The sequence below is a fragment of the Anser anser genome (assembly GCF_964211835.1).
Source record: "Anser anser genome assembly, chromosome: 4".
NCBI lineage: Eukaryota > Metazoa > Chordata > Aves > Anseriformes > Anatidae > Anser > Anser anser.
Window position 1 is genome coordinate 33,081,965 of NC_139724.1, and position 26,929 is coordinate 33,108,893.

A 26,929-nucleotide genomic window follows, 5' to 3' on the forward strand; every position below is an offset into this window, starting at 1 on the left:
AATCAAACTCAGTCAGGAACTCAACCAACACCTTGTTTTCCTAACAAATCTTACTGTTGTGGCTAGCATGAATCTTAGGTTCCCACACAGAGAAAACCAGGAATTTGTTTACACTGTTGACAGTGCTTCCTGAGAACAACTCATGAGCAGCTCCCTTATTTTCATATTCAGTGAAACTAATGTCTACATTTAGTTATTTCTTAGATATTCTTAGATATTCTTTGGCAAATAGGAAAGAATTTTGTGATTAGTACTTGAATGATAAAAAGAGTGCAACATAAAAGAATATTTTTCCAACATTTTAAAAAGATGATAAAAATCTGCTTTATTTGCCTCAGGATCTATACAGACCATTTGCTTTTTTTGTATTTTCCACCATGTCTCCAATCTTCTGTTACGATGATTATTATAAATTACTATAATCTCAGTAAAGCTTGTAAGTCTTAACTCATCAAATATCTTTTTGGGAACTACTTGGAGACAAGAGCCTTGGTCTAAGTAACCATCAGACTTGCCAGCAGTCACGCTGGGAAGTCCATGGTCTGACACTACCATTTCTAAAAGTGGTACACTACCACTTCAGACCAGCAATGAGGCATAGAAAAGGCTGTGTTAGAAACCACATCGCTTCCAGGGCTGCTGTCCTGCTTCTTGGGAATTCTGAAGACTTTAGTGACCAGAGTTATTGATCCATTAGTTTTCCTAACTGAGCACCTTTGAAATACACAAATCTCTACCTGTATTCGGCTGTTTCCCCAATCTGCTACAATAATATTTCCATTAGAGTCTACAGCTACTCCAGTTGGTGCATTAAACTGTCCATTTCCTTCTCCGTTTGATCCAAACTTCAGTATGAATTCGCCCTCTTGGTTAAATACCTGTATGTGTTTAAAAAAAAAAAAAAGAAAAAGAAAAAAGAATGGCATCACATCAAATATTACTAATCTACTACTACCAGTTCACTTATTAACAAAATTGGGAATTGAAGAATTCCAAGCAATATTCCCTGCCTCCAGTACTCACTCTCCCTCTCTCTCTCCCTCCCCACCCTTTCTCAGCATGGACATTTATAGTTCTCCTATTTTTCTCTTATTTTAGAAATATTTAGCAGAGTGATCTATTTGCATTGCAAGGAAACACAAGAAAGATTGTAGCAAGGGTTGCTTACATCTGCATTTTCAAAGACCTGGTAAGTTTGCATTTCATTTTGTTCACATGCTTCAAACCATGAAAATTTGAGTTGAGACTATGAGGTGAAATCAGACAATGATTAAAGAACAAAGAACTCACTGACAATACCAGCACCAGCCTACATCCTGAAAACAAGCTAAGCAAAATAAGAAGCATTCCCATAGTTAAAAAAGCCAAAATATTTAGAAAGTGAGATTCAGGATGTTTCATTTACGTAATATCATAACCATCTCCATTTATTTTCATCCATCTTGGACCCAGGCCCAGCTGTGCCACAAGGTCCAGCAGTGTCCTTAGGGACCAGCTGTGGCCCAAACAAGAAAATGCAAGGAGCTGACAAGTGCCGAACACACACCGAGGTGCTAAGAAGGTGGGAGATGAGAGGAAATCATCCTCTTCTCCAACACCCACAATGGACAGAAAGAAAGCCTTTGGGGGTGGAAATTAATGAAGCACCAGGGTGATGCCTCAGATGATGAAAAACAGTAGAAAAAAAGTCAACTAATAAGAAAAAAGCAGGCAAATATAATTTGCTCCCTGCCTGGGTTAAAATGGCGTGGTCAGTGACAGAACGAGAGAGAAGCCTATATTGAGGAGGATTTTCCATAGAAGATGCCTGAAACGAGGAAAAAGCTTGAAGGTTAGTGGCAAAGGGAAGATAACGCTTTGCAGAGTGAGGATGTATAATTCAAGACACTGGTGGCAGGAAGGGGATTAGGGAGCAATAAGAATGAAAATTATTTTTTTTTTTTACAAATGTATTTACTATTTAAAACAAAGTTTACTCTCTGCTCTTTTCCTCACCATCTAACAAAAGATTATGCATGATTCAGTTTATAAATAACTCTCCAAAGTGTCAACAATTATCTGCATTGATTTAGAGAACACTACAAAAATAAGAATCTTTTCCAGTTAGTACCAAATTGCAACAAATAACATTTTTATCCCCTTGAGTCACACCAGACACAGACAGGACGCTCTGTTCTCATTAGCGACGCAATTCATTTTAATTCACTAAGATGCCTCATTTCTTACATCTCTTCACTTGCTTTTGTTCATTTTAGTTGGCCCTCGTTGTTAACTCTCTCCAGGCATTCTTGTTACCACAGTAAGCCCTGCTGGTGGAGAGGTAATTTATGGAGCCACAGGCCTCCCGCTGCTAAATCACGTAAACACTCTGTGACAGGGCGCCTGCCACAGTCTTGGCTTCATTGTCGTAATCCAAACCACGAGTCGCTATTTCTTCTCTGATTCCAAGAGCATACAAAAGCAAGATCACTGTTCAAATGCTAGGTGATTCAGCACCACTATGGACATCAAGGTGTATGTGCTCAGTAGCAGGCAGACAGAAATTCCATACTCCACGTAAACATACACAATTTATCATTTTAGTTACACTGATGAACTGGACTGAGGCTGCATCTGTGCAGAGTGCAGAAAGTGACTGAAACGGTTTGTCATGTCCTGAAAACAAACACAGGGGACTAATTTCTGAAATGGCCTATAACTCCTTAACATAAATTTTCCATCACATGACATCTCAACATTCATCCTTGTTCTGGTTTATTTTTGGGACAAACAAATACACCACCCTATCTTACCATGACAGTTTAACAGGCCATGAGTCGGGGCTTCCCATGGCTGTAAAGACTAGTGGACAGTTCTGCCCTGTGCAGGATGTACTGGATGAAAATTGATGTATTACGAACTTGTTAAGACTATCACATTATAAATGCATGCATAATAATAAAGTTTATAAATATGGAATTAAAGGCTGTCAGGTATCTTCACTTTGATATACATATATTCTACTAGAAAAGTGGGAAGATTTTACTGAGCTATTCAAAAGTAGTTATCAGTTACCTAAAATACCAAAGAACAATAAATAACTGGCTTGGCAGATAGCTAATCAAAAATAACCACAATGATATAATTTATCTCAGGTGTAACTTATGTTTAAGCAATTGAATTAGAGAACATGACAGTGAAAACAAAGACAACTGATTATATCTCCATTAAGGAATGTACTGCATGCAAAGGTCTTCAAATGTGCAGTCCTCTCATCAGGCTTCATAGCGAGCATGATCTCTTTGTTTTTAACAATATTTTCCCCAGGAAAGTATCATGATATAATAAAAGGCTTTCCAAACTGCTATTAATTCACAGTACCTTGACAGAATGGTTATGAAAATCTGTAACGATAATTTCATTGTTGCTGTTTACAGCTGCAAAATGAGGACCTGCAATACAGAAGAAGAAAAAATAATATCACTAAAATAATTTTTCAAATAAATACATCAAAATATCACTATGATTTCTGAATAACAAACTGTCAAATAGGACAATCCATTTCAAATTACTCATATTTGAAAGAGTAAATCAAATTACTCAATTTGAAAGAACAAATGAAACATGAAATTCCATTTCATGTTTAAAAAAGCTCAGCATGCCTTTTTGTAAACAAATCATTTATTCTTCAACCATTTGTCAGCTAGTGCTATCATATCAGTAAGCACTGTTTGTTCCTTCCTCTTCCTCTATATATGGATGTCTACATAGATATTAATACGCTTATTAAGACGGTGCAGTGCTTAGGGATAAAGTTGTATATATAAAATGAAAATACTACTCAAAAAGTACGGTTTTAAATGAAATCTATCCTTTGTTCGCTCACTTCTTACAAGCTCTCAAGGAAGAAAGTTTTAGGATAAATACAAAAGTTAACTAGAATAATATTGCCAGGGAAAAGCTACATTTTTGTTTTCTTGTTTATTGATCTATGTGCGCAAACTTACATAAGAAATGATAACTTGAAAACAGAAAAGCACCTGAATCAAGTGACACTTGGCTGTGTTACAGACAAAGCTTTCATAAATTATAGTTTTACTTTTGCCATGAGACATTGAAAGAGATCTCAAGTAAGATGAGAGCAGTTATATCATTTAAGCTATTTCTCTCTTGTGCTATGAGCTTGTCAAAACATCAGACCAGCCTATAACTACTTATTCTAAGTGACCAAACACCTGCAAAATGACCTGCATATATAATTTGGTGTCTTCGTTTCAAATTTTGAAAGAAACGCTATTCATTCAAAATATATATCAGTTTTGCTGTTTTTCTTTAAACCTAATTGCATGTTCTAATTGAGAGACACCATGTGCAAGTAGTCAGTTGAATATATAAGTGGCAATTTCCCCAGACTGGCATTTGCCATTTGCATAACTGTGTCTTCCTGATCTCAATCTAACACTGTTCCATTATGCCCATTTTCTAATGGGAAGATACTACTTAGGGCATGGGTTAAGGTGTATCTGATCACGGGAAATACAAAGCATGATGTCTGAGTTGATTATCATGAACGGCTTAGTGTGGGCATTGCAAAGCATTTATAAAACGCTAGTTAAGATCAGTTGTTCTCGGGTCAGTGATCTGAAATGCTTCCGGGCACAGAAAGGTAGATAAAACAGCCCAGTTACAGCTACGTTTGCGGAACAGATGTTGCAGTCTTCTCAGCCAGTTAAACAAATGGTGAAGTGAACAGGAGCTGTGTGTTTAGTAGAACCTTTCCCCTGCTCAGGAAAAAAATGAGTAGGATATAGCTTCTTCAACATGCTCAAACATCATGCAAATGTGAGCAGAAGAGGCAAGAAAAGGGGATTTACATATTACCATCAAGTGTACCTGCAAACTGCTTGTCACCATTTCCTCGGCTGCCGAACCTGGTGACTATTTTCCCATTTGGCTGGAAGATGAACACGCAGCAAGCTTTATTGTCCACCACAATGATGTGCCCATTACGATCCACAGAAACGCCTTTAGGGCCCATGAGCTTTCCAGACCCAATTTTGGCCTAAAAGGGAAAACACAAAACAGGAAAATACATTAACATGACAGAAGTAAGTTAGTACTGTTCAAAGATGTCCTGTATTATAGACACACAGTAGCATGGAGAGAAATTTTTGTCGTCAAAATTTTGCCAGAAGAAAGTGATTGCTTTTTCAACTGATTTTGTGTACTTCATTATATTTTCAGCCAAACAGAAAGATTGTTTTCTATATGTTCTTTCTGGAGTGGAAGATCTGCTACCTCATTAATCTCCATGTCGTCTTCCACCAGATCTACCTGGGACTGCTTAGACACTTAAAGTGTCAGCTGAAACCTGCAAAGGAGGTGCTGCCAAACTGCAAATGAAGTAATTTCTGAAACACTAAAGAAATCAGAGTTTGGTCCTATCTCAGGTGAAATAAAATTATTTCCATCACTTTAAATAGGACTTGTTGTCTACCAAAAACATCTGCCAGGAACAGGAAGGGAACTGTATACAATATTGTACCAATGGAAAAAAATATATATATATATATCCTTCAGTGGAGATAATGTGGATCTCACAGTGAGTTATTTAGACAAGGTAGAGAGCTCTCAAATCAGAACATGTTAGAAGGTTGTTTAGTAGGTGTATAAACACTGGAATGGGCAACTTATATAACTTGTTATATATTCATAACATACATATGTATGTTTTTATATACGCCATTATAATAGATATTACAATATAATTATACATACATATATATGAAAATACTTCTTTAAGTAGGCTAGACATATACAAGGGGAATTAACACAGCTGATTGCAATTGCCTTTTATTGGGTTTTGTGCATTACAACAGACTAATGGCAGGTCAGATTGTAGCTTAGCCTTCCTATTCTCTTCTATTATTATTCCTCTTCCTTTTTTTAAACGTGGAGAGGCAACTGTTGAGCTCAGCCTTGTGTTCTGCGTTTGGTCAGACCTGCTTTCTATTATTGTCACCAATTACAGCTCATCCTCAGAGCAAGGAGCTGTGGGAAGCTCCAAGCTGCACCTCCGCAGCCCGGAATATTCCGGATTGTCCTGTTAGCACAGTGAGGAAGATGGGCCGTTAGCACACTGGGAAGACGAGCTTGTAACGGACATGACTCACGGAAATCAATACATTACTAGAAGTCTCTCAGTTGCTACTGTGCTGAGTATGGTATAGATGTGCAGAACAGAGGTAGCAACCAGATGATTTTCCTCCGCCTGCAGATGGCTCCTGACTGAAAGCTGTAGGTACCTACACCAGAACTAGTGAATGTCAGATACCTCTTCCAGACCCCAGGAAAAGCCAACAGAAGCTACAGCCAGCACCTCTTCTTCCAGGAGAAGCACACAGGCAGCCACCACTGGCCTAGACATATGCATTGACTGCCTCTCAAAAAGCAGGGTGAAGCTCATGGGGACTAAGTAGGGGATCTACATGGTGGGTGGCTCTAGGCAACAGCATCCCACCTAGCCCAGGGCAAGCAGAAATTGAGGCAAAGCCTTCACAGAACCCTTGAGCTACCCAGATGTATGCCCAAGAAATGCTATGATCACTTCCCAAACCATTTCACATTTTTCACCATTCTTCTTCTTTATTTTTCCCCAGGCAGATTCTAGAAGCTGGTTTGAACTGCATACAATCAGTCGAGTTTTGACCTTTCCATTAAAAAAAAAAAAAAAAAAGGTTATAAAAACACCACTACATTGTTTGGAGTTTTTGTTTTTGGAATGCAGCAACTTGCTTTCTGGTTTGGGAGGGGCAGGGGGGAGATAGGCAGCTTAAATGATGGGCAGATTTGGAAGCAGTTTCCCAGATTGGCTCCAAAAGTCTAGGCTCCTGCTGGCCTTTTTACTGTTCTGGACAGGCAATCCTGGCTGTGTTGAAATTATGGATCCCACAGCTTCCAGACCCTGTAGTAATTTGTCAGAGATATCCTATAAACATAATTTCCTGTTTCCAACTGAATTTAAATGAAATAGATAGGAATAGATTCATATTCTTTAGGAAAAGACCATTTTTCACTACATTGTCTTTGCAGAAGGGACAGATCACCACTTAGAACAAGTGATGCATCTGCCTTCTTTGTCCATCTTCCTGCCCTGCTGCAAGTGGTGAGGAGTTTTCCCCTCTGCTCAGCACTGGTGAGGCCACACTTGGAGTACTGAGTCCAGTTCTGGGACCCCCAGTACAAGAGAGGTGTGGACATATTAGAAAGAGTTCAGCTTAGGGCCACCGAGATGATCAAGGGACTGGAGCATCTCTCATGTGAGGAGAGGCTGGCAGAGCTGGGACTGTTCAGCCAGGAGAAGAGGAGGCTCAGGGGGGCTCTCCTCCATGTGTACCCATACCTGAAGGGAGGGTGCAGAGAGGACAGAGCCAGGCTCTTCTCAGTGGTGCCCAGGGACAGGACAAGAGGCACTGGGCGCACACTGTTACACAGGAGGTTCCCTCTGAACAACAGAAAGCACACCTGTGCGAGTGATGTAGCACTGGCACAGGCTGCCCAGAGAGGCTGTAGGGTCTTCTCCTTGGAGATCTTCAGAAGTCACTTGGACATGGTCCTGGGCACCCTGCTCTGGGTGGCCCTGCTGGAGCAGGGGTTGGAGCAGGTGGACCCAGAGGGCCCTTCCTACCTTAACCATCCTGTGATTCTGTGAGTGGCTGAAGCTCTCTTAGTCCATGACTGTCAAGGCATGACAGATTACAGGGCATGGAGAAGATTCATTGCCTAACTCATTTTGCTCAGTTCCCAGATGGTTTTAAAGCAAACAACCACATTAGTATCTGAAGAAGCCCAGCTGTCCTTAGGAAACCCCATGTTCCTACTCTACCGTGCATTCTCATGGGTGGGGTTGCAGGTAGAAGTAGGAGCCATCCCAAAATAAAGAAATCTAGATTCCCTGAAGCTGTCTAGTATGAAGTCAAAAGCATTACTACACAACCTCGTTCAGTCTCAAATAAAAAAAACCTCAGGGAATAAATCTTGCAGCTTAAAAGACTACGCTTAGCTAGCATGCAATGATCATGTGTCTGGTTTATGTTCAGATACATATGCTCTTAGAAATTGCTCAATATTTAGACAAAAAACACCTAATTAAATCATGCTAAAACATCCCCAGGAAAAACTATTAAAAATGACTGTGATCACCAAGGGAAAGACATGAACACACCTACAAAATGCATTCAGGTTTGCATAACAACAAAGCAACAACATAAACCAAATGCAAATCAGTAGATTTATTTCCTCTGGGGTGATTAAATTATATTCCCTTCTTTCTTCTGGGATGCCTGGGTGTTTGTCTGCCTGTGCATTGCACCACCTTCTTACCATCTTTCTATGATTCCAATGGAAAAATGACTCAGACTCATGAGTACAGTGTCTTCCTGACCATATGAATACATAAGAAATAATTAAAAAAAAAAAATGAATAAATCACATACTACAATAACGGGCACTCAGTGCTGAGAAAAGGAATAAAAATCACTATGCTTAGGCCAGGATTTAAAATACAATTTGCAGGCAGCAATAAATTATGTCCAGCTAGAGCCTGAAGTTCTTTATACTAAGAATCTCTGTTTCCAGTTTAGATCAAAATACACTAATGACACATTACTGGGTCTGGCTGAACATATGCTTTGTGTATTTTTATTTCAGAAGGTTTCTTAGAATTATAGGTTTGATTATTTAAAACAGAGTATTATGAAACCCAGTCACTCCTGTTAAGTTTATGAATGGAAGTATTTTCAGACTTCTCTGCCATTAGAAATGAATAAAGTATAATGAATCATATGAATCCTTAATACAAATACTGTGTTTAATTGAATTCAGTCAAGGACATTATGTCCCTTATTTTATAGGCACTTATGAATTTAGATTGGTTTTCAAATATGTGTTTATAAAGCCACTCTACTAGAATGGAAAATATTCTACTCCGGGATATTCATAGAGGTTTTTTTAAAAAAGAGAGCTAGGCTATATAAAAAAATGAGCTAGACTATATATATTATATATATATATATAGTATATATATAATATATATATATACTATATATAAATATACAGACTTTTCCACTGTAGTAGTAGGTGTGTTGGGGCTTTAAGTTCATTTCCACCAATCTTGTTACTGTCAGAAAGGTTCATGATTGTTCATGACCGTCAGGAATTAATTTAGAGACTTAAAATACACCTCTTCCTGTTCCAGAACTTCCCTAACATGGAGATGCATCATCACCACACATTGCAACTTCACACAATAAATGGATTTATCATTCACTTGACTGTCTTAATTGAACCATGACCACATGCCATACTCCACAGAACTTTTCCTACCTAAACTTGCAGCCAGCTTCAAGCAGCTCCCTTCTTAGTCCCTCTAATGAGACAAGAAGAAATAAAAGTCTGACAGACAAAGTGTTTCCTTCCATCTTTTCCCACCCATCTTAACATGATGTCTTAACTTGATTTACAGCCATGGTTGGCTGACAACAGGCTGTCTTAGATGTGACCCTTCAAGACTGGAAAGAAAGAAAGCTTCTCCTCAGAGGACCACGAATCCTTCTTGTGGCCCTAGCCTCCAGTTCCTTCACTAGGTGTGAACACCACCCCTGACACAGAGGCCGATTCTGCTGCTTCAGCATGTGTTCTCTCTTAGCCTAGCAATTAAGACATCTTCTATAACAATTTTCTTAGGCAATTTGAAAGTAATTTATGGAGGAAGCCAGCATTGTTACCCAGTTTTTATACATGAGCAAAATAAAGCACTAGAAAATGAAATGAAAGATCAGTAGTCACCTGTGAGACCCATAACATAGCCAGAAACAAAAGCCCCAGTTTCTAAGACCCTATCAGATGCTTTATTGTTCAAAGGATAATGTAGCCTTTCATTTTAGGAGACTCATGTTTTGGTGTAACTTTAGCTTAGGGTTTGCCAAGCTCTGCATTATGCCAGCTTCCCAGCCTTGAGAAAACGGAGCGCTGTCTGTGCTGCCACCAGCGACTGAGGAAGGTGTCACTTCTCTGCCTGGCAGGGCCCGCTGGGGTGAGTCAGCCCGGTTCTCAAATCAGGGAGGTGCCTGGGCCTGGCTCCAGGAGAAATCCGCCTCCTGGCTCACACCTCTATTAAATGCTGCTAAGCTAAAGGAGAGTAAATACAGAAAGAACAGATTAAGCACAACACAGGCCCCTGATAACGCTGAGTTAACAGCTAGCAGACCACCTGTATCACAGATGATGCACAGTGTCTTGCAGGCACAATCCTTACAGGTGAAACACTGTTAGCCCTTTGTCTATCTGTGTATCTTTGCCAGCATTGCCCAGTTTAATCTCACGGAGCCCCCTTAAGAATACCATTGCCAACACCTAAGAATTCACGCAGCTCTTCCCGGATTCCCACAGGCTAGACCTGGTATATCTGTGTCCTGTGCTTCAACTGTACGACTATGCCTTCCATCCATATATAACATGCTTCCACAAATAATCCTGTATTTTTCTCTCACAAATATATTTTGTTGCATGAAATCTAAAAGTAGTATTGTATATTGTTAATGTTTCATCTCTCATTTAATCAGCCTAGTCCCAGGAACTACGAAGTCCAATGCACTCACTAGTATTACCCACACAAACATTGCCGACTTCATGGAGCTTGTGCAGTCCAGCAGAAACATTAACTAAAAATGAAGCCAGGCTCTGTGTCAGAGGAACTACCTTAATTCATTTTTTTCAATACTTTTCTCGCTGCTGATAGAGTACAGTATGTAGGATCATGGCTCCTCCAGAGCCACGGCTTTTTCCTCCACAGCTGACACCATCCAAAATGCTGGATTTACAGCCTGTCTGCAGAAGGAAGGAAAATGAACCCTCCACCCTCCGTTTCCAGATCAAGCCAGCTCACATTAAAGATGTTAATAATTATTTATACCACACTTAAGTTACTCAGAGTATTTGGATTCTTAAATAACTACATCTTTATTTCCTTCTGGTATCTTCATTTCATTCAGGGGCTTCAGCCAAAGTGTTCCTGTGTACATTTTGGAAACTACTCAAGGAAGATCATGTATTCTCTGCAAATGCAAATATTTTTAACAGTTGCATTACATATTAGTACTGTTTTATTTTAGCTTGGAGTCTACATAGGATCTGGATACTTTTAAAAGCATACAGATGTCTGTTTCTCAGAAGGGGGTCCCTGAGGACCCTGCAAGCAAAACTAGCTATTTGCTATAACATTTGTCACTTTGCAAAGACTAATAAAGGAAGGCCATTTCTTGGCAGCCACATGAACATATCAGGACCCGAGCTTTTTGGTCACTAGGCTGCCAGAAAATGCCAAACAGGTAATTTATCTCCAATACAAGGCTCTAGAACTAAGTAACTGTGGTAGAAATTTCCCTGCAGGTTTTTTATCTCACCAAACAGTGTGCTGCTAATCTCTGCCATAGATGGCTATTTCTAGCATGCATTGCCAGACTTTGTAACATGCATTCAGAGAACAGCACCAAATGGAGGCAACCTTTAATTCTCTCTGGAATTGCAACTGACTCCCAAACAAGAAAAATACTGCAGGTTTGCAAGCGTTAGTGTAGTACAGTAGCTGTCTTTTTATTTTACTCCTATAAGAATCACTAGAGCTGCTATGAAAATAAGTACACTCTTCTCAGAACTTCTCATTTCTGAAGCCTAAGACATTATTTCCTGCAGTTTTCCCGTTGCACATCACCCCAGACAAAATACTCCTGACCATGCTATAGCACTGGAACAACCTCCTGGGTTGCCTTTCCTTCCATTTATTACCAGCAGGACCATACGTGAATTATGCACTTGATTTGTTGATACATATGGAGTGAACAGGGGAAGTCATCATCAGTCTGCTACCTTATGTTTCCCTTCCATATGTCACTGAAGACTTCCCACAAGTTTTTATGTCTGTCTTGTGTATGTATACATATATACACACGCCTTTTTATATAATCAAAATACTAATGATATGATGTTATTAAGCTAGTCCAACTACACTTGATTACATTAGCTATTCTCAACTGTGAGTTGCAGAAAGGCATCCAAGTACCCAGTGTGTAGAACTGTAGAATGAAATGTATCATCTCTATCTGATATTACGTTGGCATCACAGCTGTGACCTCTTCCTATTTATTATACAACGTGGCTGTTTCTACATTACAACAATGGAATTTGGACTAAGTTACAAACTATGTAGTTTCTTCACACACACAAAAATAAAAAAAAAAAATTGCATTCCTTTGTAATAAGGAAAAAGCTCAGCAGAGCTCACGTGGTAACTCATACCTTAAATTTTCCATCTGATGAGAATATGCTAACCCATTTGTTATCATAATCTGCAATAATGATGTCACCACTGGGATGCACAGCCACTCCTGTTGGCCGTTGCAACTGGCCAGGAGACCTTCCTCTTATGCCAAAGCGACTTTTGAACTGGCCATCGTTGGAAAATATCTGTAACAGAAAACATTTATTTTAAAACTAAGTCAGCATAAGAACATCACCTATTTCTTGAAGCTTACATTTTAGCAAGTCTGAACACTATAGTAAGGAAAAAGTTAGGAACGTGAAGCACTTTATAGAATCTATATTTGAAAGCAATATGCCTAATTTAAGAAGAGGCCTCCACCTGGACCCTGATTTCATAATAAAGAATTTCTCAGCACTTACATTGCACTGTTTCTTCAGAGATATCAAAGTAATTTAAAAACATTAGTGAATTATACGTCACAATGTCCCTCTCAGGTAGTTAGAAAGAAGTGGTGTTATTCCCATAACACAAATGAGGAAAACGAGCGTCTCAGCCACAGTCAAACACTTAGACATTAGAAGAGAGAGGAACAGAAGCTGAAAGAGAATTTCATTATGTAATCATTTAACTTCAGAATAAGTACTGAGCCACTTTCTGAGAGATGTGTTAGCTACTTAAAAATCAGTCCACTGCTTGCGACCCTGAGCCAGGTAGACACTGAAGTTCTTCTGAAGTGGCTGCAAATTACCAAGTGTGAGGGTACTGATGAATATTCGACGCTGTCTCTTTGAAGAGGCCTGAAAACAAGTTGTTACTGAATGTGGCTTTCTGGTTCTGATATACTAAGAACGAGCCACTAACTTCTGCCTTGTTCATTGCTACCACATGGGCAGCCTGAAGAGTGATGACAAATTGTAAATGGTTTAAAAGGCACACACACACACAAAAAAAGAAAAAAAAGGAAAAAGAAAAAAAAGCGTGGCAGGCAAAATAGAAAGCACAGCTTGATTTTCACACAGGTTACAGTAGCCACGAAACCACAGGTGTCAGGGATGCTAGCACAAAAGATTTCATCATCATACCAGACAGAAAAATCCATTAAGCAGACTAAATGTCATTTTAAAATGACATTTACGCATTTTTTTTTGTATTTGTGCTCACTTAGGAAATGATACTTATGGCACCTTGTCCTATATTTATTTTGAAACACAGGGTGATAAATTTACAATGTAAAATCCCATTTACAAAAGGGCATTTTTTCCAGACTATTGCACTGTTTGCTTTCTTCATTCAATGCCAAACATAATAAGGAAGGAATATACTCTGATATGCATATTAGATACAGTGCAGATATGAAAAAGATAGCTGCAGGTCAAGAAGATGGGATGATAGTGGATGAGTTAGATTTCTCTGAATTTACATGTCCTTGAATAGTACAAAATCTGTCTTTCCTGGAATACAAATAAGGCAAAGGTAGGGGGGAGAAACAGAAGAATACTGAAAGTGGCATATCCTCATACCTGCACACACTGGTTGTTACTGTCTGCTATTAATATTTTTCCATTTGTAGATGCAGCTACACCTTGAAGATTTGTAAATTCCCCTTTGTTTCTTCCTTTGGTGCCTAAAATTGAACACAAAGCACATAACAAATCAGGTTAGACAGGACTAATCAGTTAGGCCTTAAATGCCAATACGTGCATTTATTACATCCTTGATGTATGGATGCCTACATTGAAGAGTTCTTATCACTGGTACAACTTCAAAGAACCATCTCAGTAACAGATCCCAGTTAGTTACAAGAAGAGATTGTCCTTACTCTTATCAAAGGAATTATCTCTGGCTTTCGTGGATTAAGGTATCTTCACAATTTGCCTCTTGCGAGAGGTTACAAGTAAAATATTTTTCACGTGTTTGACTTTTTTTTTAAAATATAGATTTTTATTCATCTGAGAAGGCAATGAAAGAGGCAGTACTGGGGGAGCAGTACTGGGGGAGCATACAGATAGTCTAAGATAAGAACCTGGATGGATGACAGGTGTTTAGTACAATTAGCTACATCTCCTCAGTCAAGTTACAAAGTCAAGGAAAAAAACATACCGGTGATTTCTTTGGATGGGGCCTTTTCAAAACAGGGAAGTTTGCCATTCACTCATACAGTTTTCATTCACAGGATGTAAAAGTTCCCTTAGTTAGGAAACTGTGATGAAGAACTATTTTTGAATGACTGGGACTTGTGGACCAATGAAGACCAACACCTTGAGACCAAATCTTTCTGCAAAGACCTTTGATAGTCCTTATGAAGCAACACACACACACACAGGTCCCATTTTTATCCAGGACAAATGCAATAGTGATGTACACAGAACTGTCTTTTCCCCAGAGGGTCTAATGGGATAAGGAGCTATAAAAAGTCAGGTTTTCACAAAAGTTCATTAAGTTTAGGTGCCTCATTACGTAGATGCTTGTTCTGAGACATTCAGAGGAGAGTCACAAAGCAAACCGGTGTCTTTAAAAGGTCAGCACTGAAGTGTCTGGTCCAAACTACACCTGGAGCACAGTAACAGTATCCAAATTCCTGCTGTGTTTGTAAAGAAGGCTCAGGGGTCTTTAGACAAGCTGGAATTATAGTTATGATCTTGAACCGCAAGGTTATTCATAATGAATGAATGAATTTCAAAACAAAAAGATTCTATAAGCTGTTCTTTCTGAGACTTGGATGCAGAGCTATTTTTCCCTGGTAAAGTATTTTTACAAGCATTCACTGGCTGCCTATCAGACATTAATTGGTTTCAACTGAAGAACTTGCATTTTACTGTAGTCAGTCCAAATATCCCGGAGCTCAATGATTAAAACTGTTCTGACTGTGACCCCCAATAGAAGGCATCCATATTAGCTCTAATTTGTATTTAGCTTTCATTAGGGATGTGCACACTCTTAAAACCCGTTCCTTCAGCTGTGGTGATGGATGTGGGATGCATATTTCCTGTCACTGGCTAACAAGCAACATTTAACTCCTTGTTACCTGGTGCTGAGAACAAGTCCCTTTGTTCCAAGCCTTGTTTTCTTGATCTCTGTGGGCTTACATCTTCTCAACAAGGCAAATGCTCCTCGGTTTTTGTAGTCCAAGAGGAAACTACGTGTTAAGGGAATAGTGAGTTACGCACCAATTATGTTGCCCACACTTGAGCCATTTCTCTGTATTCTTTTACTGAGCACTGCCTGAGGGATGCCAGCAGTATTTTTTTTTCCACCATATGTTAATGTTAAGTTTCCTTTTTGCCTTTTAGCCAAAGAGAGTGGATGAAAAGTAAGAAGTGTTCCTTTTAATACTGAGAGAAGAGGCAAAACATTTGTTAGAAAAGAGGAGGTGCAAGCTAGAGCATCTGGAACCAACTAGCACAACCATTATGGAATGTATGCGCTTTCCCCTTAGAAAAATGTTCATTTTTAAAGATAAATGAGATCTACATAAAGAGTTACTCAGAGTTTTCTTCACATATGCATCAAAGGGGGGTGGTGGAGGTTGGGGAAGGAGGTGGGGGGGAGGAAAAGAAAAAGAAAAAGAAAAGAAATTACCCAGGAATGCCATAATAACATTTCACAGTAAGTTTTAGAAACCGTATTTTCCTAGCACAGTGTGCAGTTGAAATCCAGCTCCATGCAGCATTCTTGTGAATAGCACTTAGCAGTTATTAAACCCAGGACACAGGTCCTAATTTGCACACAGGCTCCTCTACAGTCTCCTCTGCAACAGGACAAATTTCTCTGAAGAGCTCAGCTGAGGTTAGTGAAACACACACCTTATTTCTTAAATTATGTTCAGGAAGAAAACAGATAACTTTGAACAATTCACTATGCCAGCAAAGATGTGAAGCCAAGCGCAGGCAGTGGCAGCAGCTCAGTTGAGAGGAAAGCTTGTAGTAGTGCATGTCCACACTCTGGGAAAGCAGGATCCTGCAGCCACGTCCGTAATACCAAAGGATGACAGCTCCTCCCCGTTAAGTAGATTCCTGCCTTACAAACACCTGCCTGTGAGAGAAACTTCAGCAAATCTTTTACTGTGAGGTATCACCCCTCTATACGAAGGCAACCAATGCTTTGTCTTCTGTTCTCCAGGCAGTCAGTCAGTCAGCCAGCCTGACCGACCCCAGCCCAGGGCTGGGGCTAAAGGATGGTTTGCGGATCCTTGTTGCAGGGTTTCCCACACAGCCTGGTTTGGAGATAAAAACCTGCATCTTTCATATTTCTCATTGACCAGCCTTGCCTCCCTGCTGGCTCCGAGCTACTGAGGGGCACAACGGAAGAAAAAGACATTTTACTGCGATTTCTGTAACAGATGTTTGGGATTGGGAGAGGAGAGCAGAGTTTTCAAAGGGCGGTCTGAAGAGAGCCATTAGGAATCAGATCCATGGAACAGCTCCTTTCAAACCATCGTTGTATACAGTTCTCTAAATAAACAATCAGATTGGATTTAGCCCTATCTAATTTCTGCTGGTGTTATTCAGTGTACCCTGCACAAACCAATTAATTTAGTTTGAAGATATGCTTTCAACAAGTGAGTATCCATTTTTCAGCTCAAGACAATACAGCACACCCAGAATGCTGCAAAACTTCGCTCTCTTATTCTTGCACAGTACAGGCCAGGTTGAATCTCACAAAAAAAGAAGAAAAAAACCTAGAAACGTATTAAAATCACAGGGGTTGTTAAAAATTACATCATGTACCTAAGTCTGCTGTGTAAGTGCTGGGCATCTGGACAAACCTGCTGAACAATGTTCATTTTTGATACTCATAAAAATAGAAGTGTTTTTTTTTTTGCTAAGTTTCACTGACATGAATAATAACCTCCGTGCTTGCTAACCTAGACTGACCAGCTTCCTAAAACAGAAGAAAAACACATACCACTCCCCCCAGCAGAAAGGGAATGTATTCAAAGAGACAAAAACCCTGCAGAAAGCTTAGAGATTAAAGGGGAGACTGAGGATGCAGTACCAATAGCATGTTGTTTAACTACCATTTCTTTCCTGCCTACAACACTGAATACTTCTTCGGGGACTGTTCTCTACGTGGTATTGAAAAAAACAAAAAAAATGAAAAAAAAGATAAAACTGAACAGCATGGAAAGCACAGACAAATATGAAGGAATTGCTTTCTTGTTCCTTTGTTCCTTAGCTTCATTTCTTTTTTTCTCAGAGGGCCAAAAAATATTTAGTCAAACCCTACACATTATTAGGATATGCCTCTCCTGTAATAGATACAACTGAAACACAAGAGGCCCTGTAGCAAAATTGTACTAAATCAGACTTAATAAACTACATACTTACTGTAGAATAAACATCAGTGTTACTAATCCAAGTTACCTAAGTTTTAAAGCCACTCTGTTGCACGAAGACACACAGCGTTTGTAACCTGTAAAGAGGAATTCAGTAGGAACTCTGGCAGATACACATACTGTTAGTAGTGGAGTTTGAGCTAATTTATACTCACTTGCTTAATGCAACATCTGCCCCTAAAAGCTTGGCAAAGAGCTCTGCCAAGCCTTGCTCGTGCGACAGAGCCCCACCGCAGCTAGGTGTACACCTAAGGGGTAGATGCACCGCATGTTCTCAGCCACAGTTCCCTGCTGGGACAGCAGCAAGACCCCAGACAACAGCAGGCAAACCAGCTCTCTGTCATTACAGGTCATTACCTCAGTCTGTGACATCAGAGTTCTTCAGCCCCGGTCCAATACAGGTATGGCTGCAAATCTACACAGCGTAGGTCTGGCCAAATTTCACACTGGCAATCACAAGCCTATAAAGAGTTGATGACTGGCCTCAGAGGGATTTGAGCTCATAAACTGGAAAATGAAATTCTATTTCCCCATTACAAGGCTTTCCTATTTCTACAGAAGTCTAAATTCTGCATAGGAAACATATCCTACTACTTCTTAATTGGTTTGTTCCTAGTTTCTAAAATGGAGAGTGGAAAACAACTGATGAAAGCGTGTCAGGGGCCTGTGCGCTCCACGTGTCATATTTCTGTGCTGCAAGAACAGCTACACCTGCACGTCCCTTCCTTCCCCAGTGCCCTTAGCCAGGCTGTAACGTGGATAGGGGTGGACCTCCTGCAAAGGTTGGGACGGGATGGTGGAATGCATGGAGCAGGTGCTGCTTGCTGTGGGGGAGCTGGGATTCCTCTGAGCCATGCATACAAGGGGGCTAATCAGTTAGGAAAATAAGACATATTTTCAGGATGTCCACGCAGAGAACCCACTTTTATTTTTGTAATTGCTTAAGAAGAATATATCTGTCGGCAGCCCTGTTTCTTTCAAATTGGACAATCCAATACAGAATGTCAGGCTGAGGCCTTCAGAGAAAATTAAAGAATAAATACCAGACTAAGAACATGTCCCCTAGAAAATTTAAACATTTCCCTAAAACCAACTCTCTGCTCCCCATTTATTATTTGTCAAATGTAAATCTAACCCTTCTGCTCCCCCTAAGCCTGCTTTGAAACTGTACTCTTTATCAGGCTACCAGCTATTATTACACGGGCCTTCTTCACAACCTCTTATGGGGTAAATTCACAATAAGGCTCCTATTTGCTTTCAGCACTGATAACAGCCCAGATGATGACATCCACACCTAGTAAGGAAGCTGACAGAAAGCACTGTTAAAGGCTTATTTTCTGTCCTTTTTTTTTTTTTTTTTTTTTAAGCGGAGTGATTTACACCCATTAAACTTACCAGCTAAACTTAGCCGCTCAGTTACATGGTTGAAGAGAGAACTAAACACAGTCTGAGGAAAAGGAAAATTGAACTTTCTAGCAGAGAGCCAACTCTCCATCTGGCTGTGTCTGGTGCCAAGTCCAAGCACAAAGAAACGAAGAGAAAAAGAGAAAAAGCAGTTGAAGTGGGAAATGGCACCACTACTGCTAAATACCATCAAAGAACCCAGTCATGAAAAGTGCCAGAAAAAAAAAAAAAAAGTACCAAGGCATACAGCCCAGCATGGCAAAGCTGGGGTACAAGACAGGGCCCTGGGCAGAGGAGGAGCTATCTGATGCCACCCATGGCTCTTAACCCTCCTTTGGGGGACCTGGGAGAGGTTTACAGGGAAGGTGGAAGTGGCTGACACTTCCCTCACCTCCACATTCCTCCACTCAGCATGGGTTTAAGGTACAAAAGCTGGGTAACAAACGAGCCTTTCCTCTCACATTAATGCTTCCTACCACTTGCAGCAGTAGTGAAAACCATCGTAGAACAATTATGTTCTGGATATCACAAACACATTTTTGTTTGCATTTGCACAAACTAAGTACATGCCACAGAGATGGATTTTTGTAAAACTATGCATTTGCTTGTTTATTTTCATTCCTGTAGCAAGTTTAGCAGGCTGTAACATCTAAAACATGATAACTGCATGGATGCACTCTTACAGCTCATGCCTGCTTTAAAAAAAAAAAAAAGTTGAGGTTATAAATTATTGAGAGAGAAGAAGAGGAAGCAAGAAATACTCTGCTCTTTTAAATAATGAATTACATAACTGTATGAATGTGCAGTCAATAGCGTGACCCTAAAGTGTCTAGATAGAACCACATGCCTTTTTAAAAGCCATGAATATGACGGAATTGGCAAAGGATGCAATGCCCAATTCCCCATGAATGAAAGCACTTACCTGCACTAATGTTGTATTAATGTTATTTCTTAATACTCGCACAAGAACTATCTCTTGCTAGGAGCTGACTGATTTATTTGTGCATACAAGTCCATATATCAGCATATATACAAGGGCATGCTCCATATACTCGGATGCCCATAGGAATATTACAGTATAATTCTCCAACACAGCTGTACGAGCCTCTGGCAGCCCAGCTACAGGCTTTATCTTGCCCAGTTTACAACAAAAATCCAGATTTGGCCAGGGCTATCAGAGCTCAAAATAAAAATACACAGTTGTGTTGGAAAGCAGCAATAAACTTTATTTTGCATGACTTCATCAACAAATGAACCGAAATTCAACTTTTCCGAGTGCATTGAAACTGGAACTGGACAAAATCTTAAATCCCTGAAGGCTATCCCTGTGAAAACGTCAGAAGCTTTACCTGTGTTTATTAATTGCACATATGTTGGAATAGTGTAAAAAGCTAGAGCATCGCAGCTGCAAATACTTAAGAGACTTCTCAGATGAAGTATGCGTAACCCCACAGGGACATCCCTATGCAGGATCATTCTGAGAAATCAGTGGTTGAGAACGGAACGTGGAATGGGATGAAGCATTACCCTCAGTTCTGTTTTTTAATAAAACAGCAATCCGTGTATCCCAAATGTGGAAACTCCCGAGGGGTTTCATCAAGCTAAAGCTCTAGAACTAGAGCTATGCATTTCTCTTTTTTCGTTTGTTTCTTGTTTTTTTGGGGGGAGGTGGGGACACAGAGCAAGGAAGACAGCAAACGGGGAGGAGGAAAAACTCCGAAATAAAGCACACAAGCATTTCATCACAACAACAAAAAAAGGGCACTGCACTTTTCAAACAACATTCAAGACTCCTTTAGAGTTTATGGTGTATTGGAGAGAACAGTTTGGACAAAAGGAAAAAAAACTACAGCCATACTACTGTTTGGTAGTTAGGTTAGAAAATGGTCACTAGAAACAAAGGATACAGAGGTGGAAATTGTAATCTGAAATCCTGTTAGTCCATACTGAAAGGTTTATAACAAGAATATTAAAAGTTTCAAAATAATTTCAGGACATTTTTTCTTAAGTATTTACTATTAAACGCATGTATTTTTCTATTTGACTCTAAGAGGAATTTTGAAAGGTGGGTCAACCTTGTCTCCATTTAGATCGACAATTTCCACAAACAGACGAATTAACGCTTGATGTACGTGCTTAGTGCTGTGTGAAGGGTCAGCCACAATGGCCCCCTGCCATTCCCAGGCATGCAGTGCCTGTGCAGGCTTTTCTGTCCTGCTCCCGTCTGCTACAGACCTAGGGAGACCTTTTCAACCTGAACCTGCCCATCTAGCCCCTTCTCTGTCTAGCATAAAACATGCCACAACCACTCCCAGAAGAGTTCAGAGAGATGCTTTCTTTCAGACAAGGTCTGAATCACCATAAAACTTAGCCTTACTAACAGTAAAATGGGCATCATTGACTCTGTAAAAATGCTTGGAGTTGTTATATATAGGGGGTTGTTTATCTTACGAGGAAATGCACTGGCCATCTGGGAAAGGCAGGACATTTTATGAGTTGCTCCATCCAAAGGTTGCACTGTACTGTCCTACCAGCAAGCAAAGTGTGCGTGCTGAATGCATTTTCTGATATAAAACTTAGGTTATTGCACAGACTGTCTATCATAGTAAAGATTCCTAAAGAAATACTGACAGAGAAGAAATCAGATGGACAGGGCAGGCTGACTGACAAGTGGTATCCAGATAAGTTTTCAACAGAACTCCTGAAAATCCCTCCAGGATTAACCATCATCCATTCTCTACTACAAGAAGGAAAGCTACCTTGCTGACTAGTGGTCAAACCTGCAATACCTACTGCTGAAATCCTGACTTGCACCTATCAAGAGTTAACTTTGTTGTCTTCTTTAGTTGTACAAAGTGAAAAGTTTTTGTTTTTTTTATCATACAAAGCCATTTTACAGCCATTTTCAATTATGAATTGTTAGAGCTTTAAAATAGATTGCATCAAAAGACCTAAAAGAAAATCACAATTGCACATAGATGTCGTATTTTTACCAAGCATTAGAAACACGCAAATTTAGAGATAATATTACACCATCTAAAGCACCAAACATGTTTAGATTGGGGAAGGGGGGAGGGGACGGGGGGGGGGACATGACGACACAAATAAGGGAAATCCTAATTTTGTCCAATGCTGACATAAAGAAATAACTATATTTGTCCCAGATTTTAGCATGTATAGATCCTAGTTAATTAATTAAACTTTAATGTAATCATTTAAGAGAGCGAGTCCTCCAACTTTGCTTCTTGCCATGCAACTTTTTAAAGAAGTTATTTAATCTAAATCTGCAGCATTAACCTTATTATATTGCCACTTTATGATGCCCAACAGAATACAGGAGAGGTGGTAAAAAAAAATTTATCCTAAATCAAAAACATGCATTTCTTAACCCAAATTCCAATTAAATATTTGCAAATAAAATTTCTGAAGCATGTGCTTTTAAGTTTTATATATGAACAATAACCAAGAGGCCTAAAGGTACTATCAGGTTGCTCTACTTACGGTTTTAACCTTAAAATAATTTAACTTCTAGAATTTTTCATCCAGTTTCACTGAACTATTTTTAATAATATCAGTAGTTAGCACAAGTCACGTACCTACTCTGAAGATCAAATCATCTTCAATGGGATTCTCTTTTCTTTTTCCAGTACTGTACATGCTCGCAGGTCTTTTCACAGCTTTTTGCTTCACGTGACCACTGCCAGGAGATTTAACGCGCCTCTTAACCCCTTCAGTGGTAGGGGACACATCTGCTGACCTGACCACTTTAAGTTTAAATGGGCTGCCCTTGATATGTTGATCATAAAGTCTCAGTGACAAAGTGAAGTCCCCTTCTTTCTGAACAGTATACAAAAATTCGTAAGTGCCGTTTTTATTGTCAAGTATTTCCCCGTCTGCTACACTCCCGTCAGGCGTGCTCAGTTCAGCAGTGAGGTAAGCGTTCCCGGATTTACAGAGCTCCCCATCTTTGTCCTTCGTTGTGATGGTAACAGACATGGGCTGTCCGATCACGGTCTGCCTCAACCCCTCACCTGTGGCGACTGTTTCAGAGGCGACAGCATTGGTGGTTAAAATGGTACCCAGATTGTGAATGGACTTCTTCAGGCCCTCCGTTTCCACTATGAAGTCCAACTGGTCGTTTTCACGGGGCTGCAGCGGGAAGTCCCGCTCGGCCAGCTCGTTCAGCTTGTCGCTCATCTGCTTCTTCACCAGCAGCACTTCGGTTTCAGTGCCGTGGTTGAGGGCTTGGGCCGTAAAGTTGCTGCAGCTTTTAATGCTCTCTTGTCCTTCCAGCAAGGTATCCAGCTGCGTTTGGAGGACCTGTGTGCATTGCCAAACACCAGATTAGCATCACATTGCAAGATCTGTGCTAGCAAGATGCTGCATGCTTTCTGCCTGAAGGCATTTGTAGGAACACAATTTATAGTGCTTCACTTTACAGTTTATTTTACAGTTTCCTTTTAGAAAATGTACTGTACTGATTCCCTGCACGTTCTTGGAATACCACACTGTGACACAAAAAACATATGCCATTTTGGGTCTCTAGGGCTTCAAAGATCCACTGTCACTGGCTTGAGTTATTGCCTTTACCTGCCTTTATTTTTCTTTTTATTAATATTTTTTAAATATAAAAAATGTAGAATTTTAAGCACCTTTCCATCTAATTCTCAATTACAGTTAATGAGATAGTTACTGGGAAGCAAGTTGTCTGCACAGAGAGAGAGAGAGATTTTAAGAATCACCAGGCCCATGAATAAGGAAGGCTGCAAGGAATTTGTAAAATGATTTCTGCAGGGCCAGAGGAAACTTTGTGTTACTCCTTCCTCTGTGGGGATGGACAAGAAGGAATCTACATCCATCCTGACGAAAAGTATGATTCTTGTTGTAAATAACTGAAGAAAGTAAAAGTCCCCCCAGCAAAAGTTGGAAAGATGATTCCCCATTGTCAGCAGTCAGTAGAGCAAAACGTAAAGGATGGACTGAGGATACTGGAAAGAGTTGGGCTGAGTAGCCTGAAATTTTGGTGGGCAGCAATTAGCTACTCTATATTTAAGACTGAAAAGGAGCTTTATTATAGGCTCAGTTCTGGCCCTCAGTCTGAAATCCTTAAAACAGTATTGACCTCAAAATTGTTAAGTGTGGGCTGGGAACAAGGCTAACATTTTTTTAAACCAGTTTTGCAATGAATTAGAAAAAAGATCCCTGAATTATAACAACCTAACAGAGAAATTCATGGGAGTCTGGAAAACAAAAACAAACACAAACATTCCAGCTATCCCGCACAATCTCCACTGACAAAATCCTCAAACCAAAGGACCCAGTCACACATGTGGTACGTTTTTCCTACAGAAAAGAACTAGGGCACAGGCATTATAGTGGATCAGAGAGGTTATTTTGTTGACTGTCACTGTAAAATTAGTATTTTTGAAACATTTTAGTTGATTTTAAATTAAACTTAGAGACTCTGTGTCTATTACTATGAGATACTCTTCTCGTGCTGATAAACGCTATGTAATGATACTAAGGGCATTTTTTTTCTGATTTTTATGTAGCTATCTCTTTCTCTCCACCCACGGGGGTGGGGGTGGACACCACAAAACTGTTAACTGTTATCTGTTTAGATGCCTAGAGAGGCATCTAAAAACCTCTCAGGATTCAGTAATGGGCATTTCTGATCTGCCGTGCCTTTATTCCAGGCCATAAACAGTTAAACAGGCAGCATAGCTAGTAAAGTCCCGGGATGACAAAAACCCGTACACTCAGGATAAACCACAGACTGTGGAGGAAGACAATTTGCAGCTATATTTTAAAACCGTTATACTCTCAATGTCGCTTTCTTTCATTATAGACATGGAAAATATTAAGTCCTACCATAATTAGCATTTCAGATGTGTTTAGAGCATTTTACATGAGGCCTCTCTCAGTCCACTGGACAACCAAAGCTGACTGGCTAAGTTTCTTTTAGTAAAGAGTAGCTCTTCCATTTTTTTAATTTTATTTTTGCAAGGTCAGAATGATGAAATATTTGGGTTTGAATTATTTTGCAGGCTTACTGTTCAGTCCAAAACAAAATTTGTTTCTGATCACTCTTGCTATACAAACAGGAAATACCTCTTTTATTGCTTATATGCAGCTTCATAAACTTTGGTTCTCTAAATCCTAAAACAGTTGAACATGCCCCTTTAAAAAACAGTAAGATAATTTAACATCATATTCCATCTTGTGTGAACTTCATACACAAACTGAATATATATTCTTGCTAAGAAAATACAGTTTTGGGACATCCTGGATATGTTTAGATGAACAGAATTCAGAATCTGAATTAATTATTAATCACCTATTACCTATTAATCCTAATTAATTACCTATTAATCCTCAACCCACGACTTCTAGGACAAAATATGTTACCAGGCATTTGAAAGGAAAACAGTGCTTTAAAGCAAAATACTAAGCCTTGCTCAATTCTTCAGCAGAAAGTGTTTGGCCTGTATCTTCATGAGAAGGCTTATGGGATTGCAGCCCAAGGATTTCAGACTTTAGTTTGGTATTCGCTTATTGGCATCTGTACATGAAACGTGGGCTTTAAGCAGATACCTACTCATTGTGCTGGCTGTTTTAGATCTCCTCACACCACATGCATGGGGCTAGCTACCCATACAGGGTCTGGATTCCATTTTCGAGAGTGTGCACCCACAAGCAAGGCTGTGAAGTACTTGATCTCAGGAAGACAAAGTTCTCCTCTGGATCTCAGACACAATTTGTCAAAGTGGCGTCCTGCATCATTTGTAAAAACTGGCTGTTAAATTAATAGCTTTTCATTGAAACAAAACATGCATCTTACTTTGTGTTTAAGGCCATAATTCACTTCCAGTTCCATAAGCAGCACACTCTTTCGCACATTTAAAGTCTTCTGGAGTTCATCAAAAGTGGAATGAATGTCATCTACAATGCTAGCCTTTTGGTTGGTTAACTGGTGTATGATTTCAGATATAAAATGAAGTGCTGAGTCGATCTCTGGAAGCCTGAGGGAGGGATTAAATTACAAAGATTGCTGTTTCAAAAGTTATTAAACATTGGCCCTTGCCCTGACATTTTTTGATGAAACAATCTCATCACCAGGCTGTCTTTAAACTCGGTCATTTCCCAGAAGTAAGTTCATTCTTTTTATAACCACATAATGGTTTGGGTCTGATAAAACAAGGCTAAGCCAGGGCCCTCCCTTGTGGAAATCCATTACACTTCAGGCTGTTCCAACAGGGAGGCATTGGATTCTCTGTCCTTTATGCAGATGTATCTACTAGAGAAGAGGGAATCGGATGTACCCCACATTTTTTTTTTAAGCTTTCCTGCCAGAGTAAAGTTTGTACTAGTCTAAGCACACAGTATTACTTATTTATTATTAAATTCATGGCTGGCTAATACTTCTCTCCTTAACATTTTATGCTCCTTCTGTGGAAGACACTTGTATTTCCAACAGCTTCTGTTTTGCAAAACACAAACAGGTATCTTTTGCTCTTTTCTTTAATCCCTCATTGCATCACTCTCAATGGCTTTTTTTCCCTTATACTATCCTCATATTTTCACTCATATCATCCCCTATTTTGCAGGTAAAGGTCCATGGCACAAACACATTAAAACATCTACCCAGGGTAGCACAGGAAGCCAGTGATAAAACTGAAAAATAATCCATGGAGACTCCATACCGTTTGTTGACAGCGTCCAGCTGGACTTGGAGGGAAGCCTTGTGCTGCTCCACCACATCCTTGAGTGGCACTGTGGGATGTTCTGCATGTTCTCCCTCTGTACACTCCCGGCACATGGCTGTCTCGCAGGACTGGCAGTAGAATTCCATCACCTGAAAAAGTGCACAACTCTAGATTCAGACACAGCAG

At 39.8% G+C, this 26,929-nt stretch overlaps 1 protein-coding gene across 20 annotated transcripts in view; it reads right to left on the reverse strand.

Moving 5' to 3' along the window:
- TRIM2 (tripartite motif containing 2) overlaps window positions 1–26,929 on the reverse strand; it is a 116,432-nt gene that overhangs the window by 4,830 nt on the left and 84,673 nt on the right. For 16 of the 20 annotated variants that reach the window (XM_083834024.1, XM_083834009.1, XM_083834017.1 and 13 more), the window contains 8 exons: window positions 26,741–26,892; window positions 25,879–26,059; window positions 22,634–23,357; window positions 13,819–13,922; window positions 12,334–12,501; window positions 4,861–5,041; window positions 3,361–3,431; window positions 738–878 (listed from right to left, as the gene is read on the reverse strand). In XM_083834024.1, the coding sequence (XP_083690150.1) occupies window positions 738–878; window positions 3,361–3,431; window positions 4,861–5,041; window positions 12,334–12,501; window positions 13,819–13,922; window positions 22,634–23,357; window positions 25,879–26,059; window positions 26,741–26,892 (1,722 nt within the window). The remainder of the gene's footprint in view (window positions 1–737; window positions 879–3,360; window positions 3,432–4,860; window positions 5,042–12,333; window positions 12,502–13,818; window positions 13,923–22,633; window positions 23,358–25,878; window positions 26,060–26,740; window positions 26,893–26,929) is intronic. The other 4 variants (XM_083834014.1, XM_083834013.1, XM_083834012.1 and 1 more) reach the window with 1 other exon arrangement.